Source organism: Canis lupus, chromosome 6 (genome assembly GCF_048164855.1).
Source record: "Canis lupus baileyi chromosome 6, mCanLup2.hap1, whole genome shotgun sequence".
Classification (NCBI taxonomy): Eukaryota; Metazoa; Chordata; class Mammalia; order Carnivora; family Canidae; genus Canis; species Canis lupus.
The window spans coordinates 75,740,186-75,753,263 of NC_132843.1; the positions used below are offsets into that span (position 1 = coordinate 75,740,186).

A 13,078-nucleotide genomic window follows, 5' to 3' on the forward strand; every position below is an offset into this window, starting at 1 on the left:
TAAAAGACCAGGCTGTTAAAGGTTGACTAGAATAATGACGCCTCTAGGACTATTATGACATATATTTCTCAAACCAATAAATAAATAGGGCAAATCGTAATAGAACATAGGATATGCATGAGTTGTCCTACCTCCCAGATACCCCTCTAGGCTTTCTCAGAAATAAATTTTGTTTAGAGGACTTGCAGTATAGAATTCTAGTATGTCTTCCTTCACTTGAAAAAATAAACAACAACCTAATATAAAATTCAGGTTTCAGATAGTATTTGTGTTTTGGCTGAATTTATACTGATCTTAGGTTCTATTTTAAAATAATTTTTGAAATATTTACTATAAATTATTGTTATATTTCAAGTGTAATTAAACCAAGAGACGTTAGCTCATTCTTCTTAGTTTTAAGAGAAAACAGTATAGCGAGAAATAATATCTATCAGTTTATTTGTAATAACTTTGAAAGGAAGTGCCATTAGACAGCAGCATTTGTCCTGGAAAAAAGTGAGCTAAAGAAGGACACAGTATGAGCCCAGGCCAGGCGGTGGGACTGTGGCTCAGATAATGATATTTTAGCATCCAAACTGACCATTTAAAATTTATCCCTTCGAACAAACCACGCAACCAAACAGAAGTTAATTCCTAATCAAACAGAGGCATTCTAATTACATCAATTGTCAGTCATTGTCATGTTTAGAAGAAAAGGCAAATCATAAAAATCTTTCACTGAGGTCAAGGTTAGGTTATTAGGGGAAGTCTTAGTCGGTTCTGTCATTACTATTGCCATTTTAATTTTTTGTTGTTGTTTTAACTTGTTTGAATCACATGTACATAACTTTTTTGAATCATATGGTCAGCTGGAAAAAAAAAACCAAATGGATTAATTTGGAAATTATACAAGAATACCAATGGAATAATGAATAGGAAATAGAAGAGAACACCAGAGAAATTTTAACCCAATGGTTATAACACAAAGGTGCTTTGCAAATCATAACTATGTTAAGATAAAGTATATTTGTTACTACAGCATCATGTGTATAAATACACATATAACACACACATGTATAGAGAGTTACTAGTTATTGGATGTTCCTTTATACTGAAATATTATCTTCCTGAGCTTTTCTCCCCCTAGCTTTTATTAATCAAATAATTTAATTCCAATATATTTCAGGAGACATGGAACAACTCTGCCCACCTCCACCTCAGATACCCAATGCTCAGAATATGCTAACCACAGTGAATTATCAGGATAAAGAAAAAGTAGCTATTCTCTGCAAAGAAAATTATCTACTTCACGGACCAAGAGATATAGTGTGTAAAAATGGACAATGGCAGTCATTACCACGCTGTATTGGTTAGTAGTTTATTTCTAAATAATATGATTTTAAAAGTGTATACTAAAGAACAGGAAAAAGAACTTCTGACTTTTTTATGCACTGTATTCTGAAGCATTAAATTGGCACCCAGTTCCATCACTTTTCAAAACTGTTTATCTATGAGTTACTTCCAACAGTGACCATAGAAGAAATATTTGAGATCTCTACTGGATACCCACTTCTATAAAGTATATTTACTTGATATGCAACTTAAGATGTATAATGGGCAATTTGGAAGTATAATGGTCAATTAGGATGTAAATTTGGTAACTGCTAGTATAAAGATGATACCTAAAGTTATAGGACTGGATGGGATCATACAGAGAGTTCAAATGGCTAAATAAGAGAGAAAGTCAGAGACAGCCTTGGAGACTCTCCATTAATAGTGATATAGGAAATGAGGAGCAGCCAGGTAGGGTTGTGGAAGAAAAACTAGGGAAGTGGTTCTAGGTTCTAGGACACAATTACATTGTGTGTGTGTGTGTGTGTGTGTGTGTGTGTGTGTGTGTGTAGGGGGGTTATTCCACATCCAACAAGCAAGTCTTAGACACCTGCTGGGAGTCCTATAATTCAACTAAATTCTGACACTATCTACCCAGAGATAGCATCAAGCTTCATAGGTTAAGAACTCAGTGTTAGAAGATTACTCCTTGCACCCCTACTTCAGAGGCCAGTTACACATCTAGGTTGTCATCTGTGCCTCTGTCTATAGATTGGAGGTCCCAGAAACCCCCTCCTTGAGTTTAATCAATTTACTAAAGCAGTTCACAGAACTCAAAGAAGCATTTTACATACTAGATTATGGACTTATTATAAAAGGGCTTAACTCAAGAACAGCCAGATAGAAGAGATGTATAGGAAAGGGTACAGAGCATCCATGCCCTCTCCAGCCAACACTTTCCCATATCTCCATGAATTCACTAACCCAGAAACTCTCAGAACCTTGTCCTTTTGGGGTTTTATGGAAGCTTCATTTACATAGGCGTTACTGATTAAACTTTTGTCTATTGGTGATGGATTCAAACCTCCAGCCCCTCTTCCTTCCCTATAGGTCAGGATGGCGCTGAAAAGTTCCAACCCTCTAATCACAGGGTTAGTCCTCCTGGCAACCAGCCTATCCTCAGGTTACCTATGGGTTTTCCAAAATCCATCTCATTGACATCTCATGTACTGCTGTCGTCACTTAGGAAAGCCCAAGGGTTTTAGGACCTCTGTGCCAGCAATGGGGAGAAAGACCAAATATTTATCATAAATCACATTACCAGAGCTGGTGTCCCCGAAGCCAAGGACATATTGCAAAATGTTATTCAACAGGACAACAAACATGTCAAAGTCTGCCTACAACTAGACAAGAAGGCTGATAGTTGAACAATGGATTTAGCTCCCTAGAGTAACTGGTAACTTTGCTTTGATGTATTTCAGTAGGGGGCAATACCTAATGCCAGTGTGTTCAAGAGAAAATGTGTGGTGATAACGTCAGATCAGAGAGGATAGGAAACAAGTAGGTTTGCTCTGAAGGGAATAGGGAAATAAAGTGGTAGTTAGATAGGGGGTATGAATTAAGGGAAATTTTACCTCACTCAGTTATGACATTTTCAGGATGTATGTTGATGAATGATTTGGCAGGGAAGGAGAAATTGACAATACAGACAAAGGGGACAATTCATGGAGTAGGGTCTTTGCTGAATTTAAAGGGAAGAAAATCTAATGCCCGCATGAGAGTCTGAGAAAAATGCAGGGACAGTAACTCAATGAAGCAAGAGGTAGAAGTTATTTGGGATAAGATTATTTATTTGGCCATTTCGTATCTGTATCTTTGGTGGTATATGGAAAGATAAATCAGTGCCATGGGATGTATGCCGGCCATTCTTTTTTTTTTTTAAGATTTATTTTAGAGAGACAGCGAGCAGAGGAAGGGGCAGAGGGAGAGAGAATCTTCAGCAGTCTCATGACCCTGAGATCATGACCTGAGCCGAAATCAAGAGTTGGGTGCTTAACCAACTGAGGCACCCAGGCACCCCTGTATTCCGGCTATTCTTAACATGAATTTGAAACATTTATTGACAGAGAAAGATGCCTATGGTATTATTTGAAATCAGAAAAATAAATGAAAAGCCGTATGTCAATCATTCACTTCAGTAAAGCTAAGAGTTTATGATCACGTACTGACAGGTACATGATATTTGCATAAAGTAACAGTAGTTCCAGAGAATAGAAATGGAAAGGGAGTTATTTATTTTTGCTTTATTTATTTATTTATTCATTCATTCATTCATTCATTCATTCATCTGAGAGCGTGAGAGAGAACACAAGAAGGGGGAGCAGCAGGAGGAGGGAGAGGAGAAGCAGGCTCCCAGCTGAGCGGGAAGCCTGACATGGGGCTTGATCCCGGACCATAATATCATGATCCATATAGAAGTAAATCTTACCTGTTCATCATGCTTTAAATAAAAACCATTCTTACTACTTATACTTGCATGCCCTTATAATACATATATACTGAATACTTAAGTGTATTTTACTTTAGGGTGAAAGGAAGCCCTATACTATTTTTTGGTTATCAGTTTATATTATAGAAATTATATCATGAGTTACTTGAGCTCTCAGATACCATATATGACATTGAGGATATAAGGAGATTTACTTATAGTATTTCACTTAAACCACATGTCGATTTTCTCTCAACACATAAATGTTATTTTCCAGAGTCTACACAATATTGTGGTCCCCCTCCACCTGTTAGCAATGGAGACATCACCTCATTCCCATTATCAGTATATCCTCCAGGATCAAGAGTCCAGTACCGTTGCCAGTCTTTCTATGAACTTCGGGGCTCCACAGATATAATATGCATAAATGGACAGTGGTCAGAACCACCAAAATGCATAGGTGAGTTCTTCATATTCTCCTGGAGTTTGATTTTTGATATTCATAGTGAAATTTTCATGGACAAATTTCATAGGATGTCTTTTACTTTAATTGAGTTGAAAATCTGTCTGACATTGATTCAAGACACTTGGTGAGTATTTGGTGGAGCTAGGATTCAGGCATGGCAATCTGGTGCCAAATTCATATAGTTAAGCCTGATGCTCTGGTGGCCTTTTGTATCTACAGAAGAGACAGGGAGAAAAAAAGGTCAACCTCTCTTTAACACTACAAGGACTAGTCTATCATATGTCATCAGGAAAATACTCAGCAATATATCTTACAATCTCCTGGGCTTGGATAGATCTAGGTACTGAAAGAAGTTCTTTATGGTTGCCACTGCCTAGGATGGCTCCTCAAATTTAACCTTGGGCTTATTTCAGCAACTCTGAACAATTCCTGTATCAGAGATTATGGGCTGTAGAGAACATGCTGCTTAGCAGTGCCAGGGTGTGCTATTTGCTCAGGGGAATGCTACCTCTCAGACTGCTGAATTTAAAAACGAATGAGTGGACTCTGATCATGGGGGAAAGTAACTCTGCTTTCCTACAGAAATCAAAGTTTCACAAAAGTTATGACCCAGCAATAATTTGTTTGTAGAAAAGATGCTCTAAACAAGCAATATAATAGCTAGTAAATTTGTGCTCTCATTGATAAGTAGTTACCTTCAAGTATAAGGTATATTCTAAGTGAATACTTAAAGAGATGATTGGTTTTTACACATATTGTCCTCTTCAGCCCACTTTCTGAACTATATATCTGAATATATGGTAATAAACTTATTTTTACTATAACATTAGTAAGATGTTAATACATTTATGTACACTTTTTGGAAACAATGTAAAAAGAATCTTGAGTTGGGAAAGGAGGGTAAATAACATTGACCATAATAGAACATTTTAATTTAATCCTGTTTGGTATGTGATTTTTAGGCATGTAAAGCAGAGTTATTAAGAGCACAGGCTCTGAAGTCAAACTGCCAAGGTCCATATTCTGGCTCAGAATATCCACTAAATTATATGACCTTGAAAAAATTAATCTCTCTGAACCCCCATCTGTGCTTAGTTAGCCCAGGGAAATGATGCATGGTGTTGAGAGAAGATGCGTACAAGTACTAAGAACAGTACTTGGAAAACACAATAAATATTAGCTTTCAATATTCTTTAAGAAATTTCAGTATTCTTGGAAAGGAAAAGTTATATTATTAATAATTTATTTTTATTATTTCTTTTTTCAGATGCATGTATAATATATGAAGGTAACATGAACAAAAATAACATACAGTTAAGAGGAAAAAACATCAGAAACCTTTATGTGAAAACGGGGGATTTTGTTGAATTTGACTGTAAACAGCCATATAAAGCAAAGACATCAATGCAGTCATTTCGGGCACTCTGTCAGGAAGGGAAAATCGAATATCCCATGTGTGGATGAAATGAGCATAGTTTCCCTGAATATAATTTTAAAAGTAACCCTACATGTATAAGTATGCATTATGTAATCAATTCTATAGTTTATTTTCTTTATTCTTTCAAGTTTTGTTTACCTCAGTTTTATTTTGAACTCTGGATTTACAGAGGTTCACAAGTTTATGAGCTGAGAGCAGGGCTTTACTTATTAGGTGGATCACATTACACCTGGGCAAATCAAAGTACTGGGTTTCCTATACATATAGTACCCACGGAAAGTGAGCCTGTACCTCAATTCAGTACTTAATTCCATCTAACCTCTTCCAATTGTCTAAAATTTATAAGATAATTTTAAGGCTTTCTAAGTCAACTTTACTTCCTCTTAAATAAAGTTGTTATGGCAATATCTATCACATCATAAAAATACAAAAACTATCACCTCTTATGCTTGTAGCAAGCATTAATATTAATAAGTCCTCTAGTATGAGCCTAATTATTCATCAAATACTAAATAATCCTTAAAGGCACAAATACACCATCTTCCAGAAATGAATAGAAGACTAAAATATTTATAAATCCTAGTGCAGAACTTCTAATATAGTCAAGAGGTGGTAAAACAAAGATAACTATAATTATAAATAAAAATTATGAGGTTACAATATTTACAATTATGAGGATTATCGAGATATGTATAAATAAAGAAGATTGAGGGGAAACACAAAGTATAACTGTAATAATTTATGTGGTTTGAGGTTAATAGGTTTAAGAAATTAGAATACTTATAAATTTTTATATTTCCTATATTTTATAACTTCTCATTTTGAATTATATTACTTTTACAGTTAGATAAGAGTTATCAAGAACTGTGATTAGACACCAAGAAAGTAGAAGATGAGAATGTAAAGACCCTGTAAGGTCATGAGACTTATTTCAGGCAAAAACTCCATTATTTTTTGATGTACCATAGTTCAGGGAAATACTGAACAGGAACTTTTAGAAATATGCTCTGTGAGTTCCTGTATTTTAGCCAGCATTTCATAGTTTTAAAAAAAACACAGAAAAGACCTGCTGGCCAAAAAATATTTTAAGTATCTATGAAAATGCTGACAACAAATGCAAGTAAAAATTAAGGCTGGTGGATATAGCAATAGAATCTGCAATATGACATTAAAACATAAGCAAGTAAGAAAAAATAGATAAATTGGACTTCATCAAGATTAAAAACTTTTCTGCTTCAAATGACATGAATAAGAAAATGAAAGCACGGCAGATATAATGGAAGAAAATAGTTGCAAATTATGTATCCGAAAAGGGACTCATATCTAGAATTAAAGAACTCTTACAACTCAAAATAGAAAGATAACCCAATTTTAAAATGAGCAAAATATGTAAACAGACATTTCTGCAAAAAAAAAAAAAAAGATGTATGAATGGCTAATAAGCATATGAAAAGATAGTTAACATCTTGAATCATTAAGCAAAAGCAATTAAAAATCAACATGAGATACTACATCCCACCCACTAGGATGGCTACAATCAGTCAGATAGTAACAAGTATTGTTAAGAATATGGACAAATTGGAACCCATATACACTGCTGATGGGACTGTAAAGGGGCACACCCAATTTGGAAAACAATCTGGAAGTTCTTTGAAAGGTTAAACATAGAGTTATCATAGACTCAGTAATCTACTCCTAGATATATACACCAAAAGAAATAAAAACATATGTTCATGCAAGCATTGTACATGAATGCTCATAGCATAATTATTATAACAACCAAAAGTAGAAACAACCCAGATGCTTATCAACATACCCAAAACATAGATCTTATATATAATATTATTTGGTTACAACAAAGGAATAAAATACTACTACATGCCACAACATGGATGAACCTCAGAAACTTTATGTTAAGTGAGAAAAGCCAGTCAAAAAAGATTACATATTATGTGATCCTATTTATTGGATATGTTCAGAATAGACAAATATATAGGGACAGAAGGTAGATTTAGTGGATGCTTAGGGCTGAAGTAGGGAGGCAGAGGCTGGTAGCTAACAGTGATAAATGTCCTCAAATTGATTGTGGTGATAATTGTAGAACTCTGTGATTTTACCAAAAAATATTACATGCACAATACATTTTAAACAAGTGAATTTTATGATGATGTGTGAATTATATCTCAATAAAGTGATAACCAAAAAATGGTGGCAACATTTTAAAATCATGACAAACACTGGGAATTAAAAAAATAAAATTAAAAATTAAGATACTATCAGAATTTGTAATGAACTTATACGAACTCAAAGATTGATAAAGGTTGCTCCTAGCTCACACCGGCTACCTACTGACCTCTTGGTCAGGAGGAAGGCAAGTAGAAATTTCATTTCTCCTCCTCAATTCTGAGGGGGAAATTTTGAAAGTGAAATGTTATTTAAAATACATATAAAATGTTTTATTTAGAGAATAGGAAACAGTATTTTATTTAAAGATTTGAGAGAGAGACCACCCACAGGGGGAGGGGTAGAGGAAGAGAGAGAATCTCAAGCAGACTCCCCACTGAGGGCAGAGCCTGGCATAGGGCTCAAGCTCATGAACCTGAGATCATGACCTGAGTCAAAATCAGGAGCCTTATGCTTAACCGATTGAGTCACCCAGATGTCCCTCTAACAGTATTTTAAACTTGGATATTTGCTCTCCATTCTGAGAATTTCTTCCTTTCTCAAACTATTTTGTGGCACATATTTCTAAACAATTTGCTTGAGCAGCAGTGTAGTCCTTGAGAAGCTTTGCTGTCCTTAGCTAACTACCTCCCTCCAAGATGTAAAGAAAGTTTAAAAAAAGGGGGGGGAGTAGGAATGAAAATTCCAGAAAGAATTTCTTTATAGAGAGTTGTCAGGTGCATAAATTATGTGATATACAAATAACTAGAAGAATGTGATCCAGATCCATTTACAAGAGAAAAGACAATCAACTGACACTGTGAGATGATTGAGATACTGGAATATTGAATAGGCAAGTATTTTAAACAAACTTTATAGCTATTCTAAAGGACATAATTTAAAAAGCATTCTCAGTGAATAAAACCAAAAGACATTAACAGGAAAATAGAAGCCATAGGAGAGAAAGAAATTCTAGAAAAAAATTTTTTTAAATTATTTATTCATGAGAGACACAGAGAGAGGCAGAGAGACATAGGCAGTGGGAGAAGAAGCAGGCTCCATGCAAGAAGCCCAATGTGGGACTCCATCCTGGGACTCCGGGACCATGCCCTAAGCTGAAGGCAGATGCTCAACCACTGAGCCACCCAGGCATCCCGAAATTCTAGAAATTATATTTCAATGCCTGAAAAAAAATCTTCACCAGGGAGGCTCAAAACAGATGGAATTGACAAAAGACAGTGAGCATAAAAATAAATGAAAATAATGGAAATAATTCAATTTAAATAATAAAGAAAAATAATTATAAATTATTTTTATGGGAATGGTTGTGGAAATGGTTGGACAATAGAAAAAGGAAATGTGTACATGGAGCCTGAGAAGGAAAGAAGAGAGACTATGGAAGAAAAATTACTAGACCATCAGTTCCTCAAATTTGATGACAGACATCACTATATAAGATATAGAAAATAAAGTCCATGCAAGATAAGTACAAAGAAAACACATTATATACAAACTACCAAAAACTAAGGATAATGAGAGACTCTTGAAAACAGCCATAAAAAAAAGCAATGCGTTCTATACAGTGGAACAATAATTTCAATGAAGACTGACTTCTTATTGGTGGCTATGGAAGCTGAAAGATAATGGAAAGTGGTTTTTTTAAGTACAAAAATAAAACATTCTGAATTCAAAATATTATGTCTACTGAAAAAAAATCCTTCAAGAAGAAAAGCAAAATAAGTACATTTTTAGAAAAAAGAAAGCTAAAATAATTAATGAGGATGCATCATGGCCAGACCTGTGCTATCAGAGATGTGTGCGCCTGGGAGTGAGGGCGGCAGAGGGGAAGGAAGATCCACAATTGGTCCCCTCCCTCCAATAGTTGTCAAGGCTCCTAGAACTCAGAGATCTGAGAAAACAAATGCTGCGATGCTCCAGTAGAAAGGACACCTGTTGGGCAGGTGGGAGGTGGGAGACCTGACTGCGTGTGTGTTGGGGGAGCTGCCCCCGGGGGGACATGCCTGGCCCGAGGGCGCTCAGATGGTGAAGGGGTGGAATCCCAGGTGTCAGGTGGGACAGGTGCCCTGAGGATCCCTGGGCCCCGGGGAGACCAGGTGGGCCCCAGGGTGACCCATTCTGGGCACCGGAGTGGGCAGCTGGCTGGGAACAGGGAAGGTGGGCTCCGGCCTTCGGCTCCCCGTTGCCAAGAAGCTCCAGGCCCTACCCCAGCACCCACCGCTGTCCCAGGAGGCAGCAGGGAGGCAAGACCCTCCCTGGGAGCCACAGCAGGAGGTCCCCGAATCTGGGGTTTTGAAACTCAGATAAAACTGCTCAGCCTCAGGCTGGATGGACACAGTTTTGCTGGGAACTGGGAAGAGAAGAGGGATGGATTGCTCTTCTGCAAGGGTTCACCGAAAATCTGCGAGGGGCACAGAATTTCAGCCGTGGGGCTCGAGAGTGGGGTGCAGCCAGAGTCCTCCCACCCATCCGTGCTGAAAGCCTTCAGGGAGCAAAACAGCACCGGCTGGTGGAGTCCAGAGCCACTTCCACGAGCCCTGCCTCCCGCACCCTGGGGGGGCCTGTGCGACCTGCAAATCCACCAGAGAATCAACCCGCAGGCCCCTCTCCCGGAAGGTGAGCACCCACGAACCGGGCTCCAAGGCTACTACTAGTCCTGGAGGGCTGCAGAGCTTCAGCTCCTGGGGAAAATAGTATATGGCAGTCTTTGTATTTTTATTCTTTAGTCTTTCTGTGTTATTTTTTCAGTTATTTTCCTACTTTCAATTCTTCTCTAAATTCTTCTTAAATTTTTACATAAATATTTTATATTTATTTTTTATTTTTTATATTTATTTAAAAATATAAATATTTTTATATTCAGTTATAAATATAAATATATTTTTTATATTTATTTTTATTTATTTATTTTTTGTTTCCTTTCATTGTATTTTATTTATATACATGTAATATATAAATGTTATTTATAAATATATGTTATATATAAATATATATGTAATATTTATAAAAATATATATCTCTTTCTTTCTGTCTTATTGTCGGATCTAGTTCTTCTTCTTTTTTTTTTTAACAAGCAGACCAAAACATATCCAGGATTTAGTTGTTTTTTGGTTATTGTTTTCATTGTTTTTTTTTTTTCCTTTTTCTTCTTTTCTTTTCTGGAAAAAATGACAAGATGGAGAAATTCACCTCAAAAGAAAGAATAGGAGGTAGTACTTACAGCCAGGGATTTAATCAATTCAGATGTAAGTAAGAGGTCTGAACTAGAATTTAAAACAACTATTACAAAGATACAAAGGAATTCATGTCAGCCCTGTGAGAAATATTAAAGGGGACCCTTTGAGTAGAAAGAGAGACCAAAAGTAATGAACACCAGAAAGGAACAGAAACAATCTAGAGGACTGGCGACTGTTCAGGTAATATAATGGCACTAAATTCCTATCTTTTAATAATTATTCTGAATGCAAATGGATTAAGTGCTCCAATCAAAATACATAGGGTGTCAGAATGGATAAATAAAAAAAAAAAGACCCATCGATATGCTGATTATAAGAGACTCACTTTAGACTCAAAGATCTCTCCAAATTGAAAGTGAGACAGTGGAGAACCATTTATCATGCTAATGGACATCAAAGGAAAGTTGGAGTAGCCATTCCTAAATCAGACAAACTAGATTTTAAACCAAAGACTGTAATAAGAGATAAACAAGGATACTTAATATCATAATAAAATCATATATCCAACAAGAAGATCCAAAAATTATAAATATTTATATTCCTAACTTGGGAACAGCCAAATATATAAATTGATTAATAACTAACTTAATGAAATTCATTGATAATAATACAACAATAGTGACTTTAACACTTACAGCAATGGACAGATCATCTAAGCAGAAGACCAACAAGGAAAGAAGGCACACTGGACCAGATGGACTTAACAGATATATTCAGAACATTTCATCCAGAGCAGCAGAATACAAGATCTTTTTGAGTGCACATAGAACATTCTCCAGAAGAGATCACATACTGGGTCAGGAATCAGGACTCAACTGGTACAAATAAAGTGATATCATGCATATTTTCAGACCACAATGCTATGAAACTTGAAGTCAACTACAAGAAAAAAATTAGAAAACTACAAATACATAGGGGTTAAAGAACATCCTGCTAAAGAATGAATAGGTCAACCAGGAAATTAAAGAAAAGATTTAAAAATACACGGAGGCAAATGAAAATGAAAACATGACAGTTCAAAATCTTTGGGATGTAGCGAAGGTGGTCCTAAGAGAGAAGTATATAGCAATACAAGCCTTCCTTAAGAAGCAGGAGAAGTCTCAAATACATAACCTAATCTTACACCTCAGCTGGAAAAAGAACAGCAAATAAAGCCTAAACTCAGCAGGAGAAGAGAAATAATAAAGATTAGAGCAGAAATCAATAATATAGAAACAAAAAATTTGGTAGAACAGATTAACAAAAGGAGACGGTTCTTTGAAAGAATTAACAAGATCAATAAGCCCCTGCCCAGACTTGTCAAAGAGGAAAGAGAAAGGACCCATATAGATGAAATTCTGAATTCAAGAGGAAAGATCCTAACCAACACTAAAGAAATACAAACAATTCTAAGAGAATACTATGATCAATTATATGCCAACAAATTAGGTAATCTAGAAGAAATGGATAAATTCCTAGAGACATATAAATTGAAACAGGAAGGAACAAACCATTCTAAAATTTGTATGGAACTAGAAAAAAAACCAGAATTCCAAATAGCCAAAATAATGTTGAAAAAGAAAATCAAAGCTCAAGGCACCACAACTTCACCTATATTGCAAAGCTGTAATCATCAAGACATTACGGTACTGTCACAAAAACAGACACATAGATCAATGGAACAGAACAGAGAACCCTGAAGTAGACCCTCAACTCTATGGTAAACTCATCTGTGACAAAGCAGGAAAGAATGTCCACTGGAAAAAAGACAGTCTCTTCAACAAATGGTGCTGGGAATATTGGACAGCCACATGCAGAGGACTGAAACTGGACCACTTTCTCACACCACACACAAAAATAGACTCAAAATGGCTGAAAGACCTAAATGTGAGATGGAAATCCATCAAAATCCTAGAGGAGAACATAGGCGGCAATCTCTTGGACCTTGGCTGCAGCAACTTCTGGCTAGAAATGTCTAC

At 36.1% G+C, this 13,078-nt stretch overlaps 1 protein-coding gene across 1 annotated transcript in view; it reads left to right on the forward strand.

Annotated features, from left to right (window-relative positions):
• CFHR5 (complement factor H related 5) overlaps nt 1-7,979 on the forward strand; it is a 30,572-nt gene extending 22,593 nt beyond the window's left edge. Inside the window, exons 8-10 of the mRNA XM_072831278.1 lie at nt 1,166-1,348; nt 4,077-4,259; nt 5,533-7,979. Coding sequence (XP_072687379.1) covers nt 1,166-1,348; nt 4,077-4,259; nt 5,533-5,729 — 563 coding nt within the window. The 3' untranslated portion in view covers nt 5,730-7,979. The remainder of the gene's footprint in view (nt 1-1,165; nt 1,349-4,076; nt 4,260-5,532) is intronic.
• Nucleotides 7,980-13,078: the final 5,099 nt, after the last annotated feature.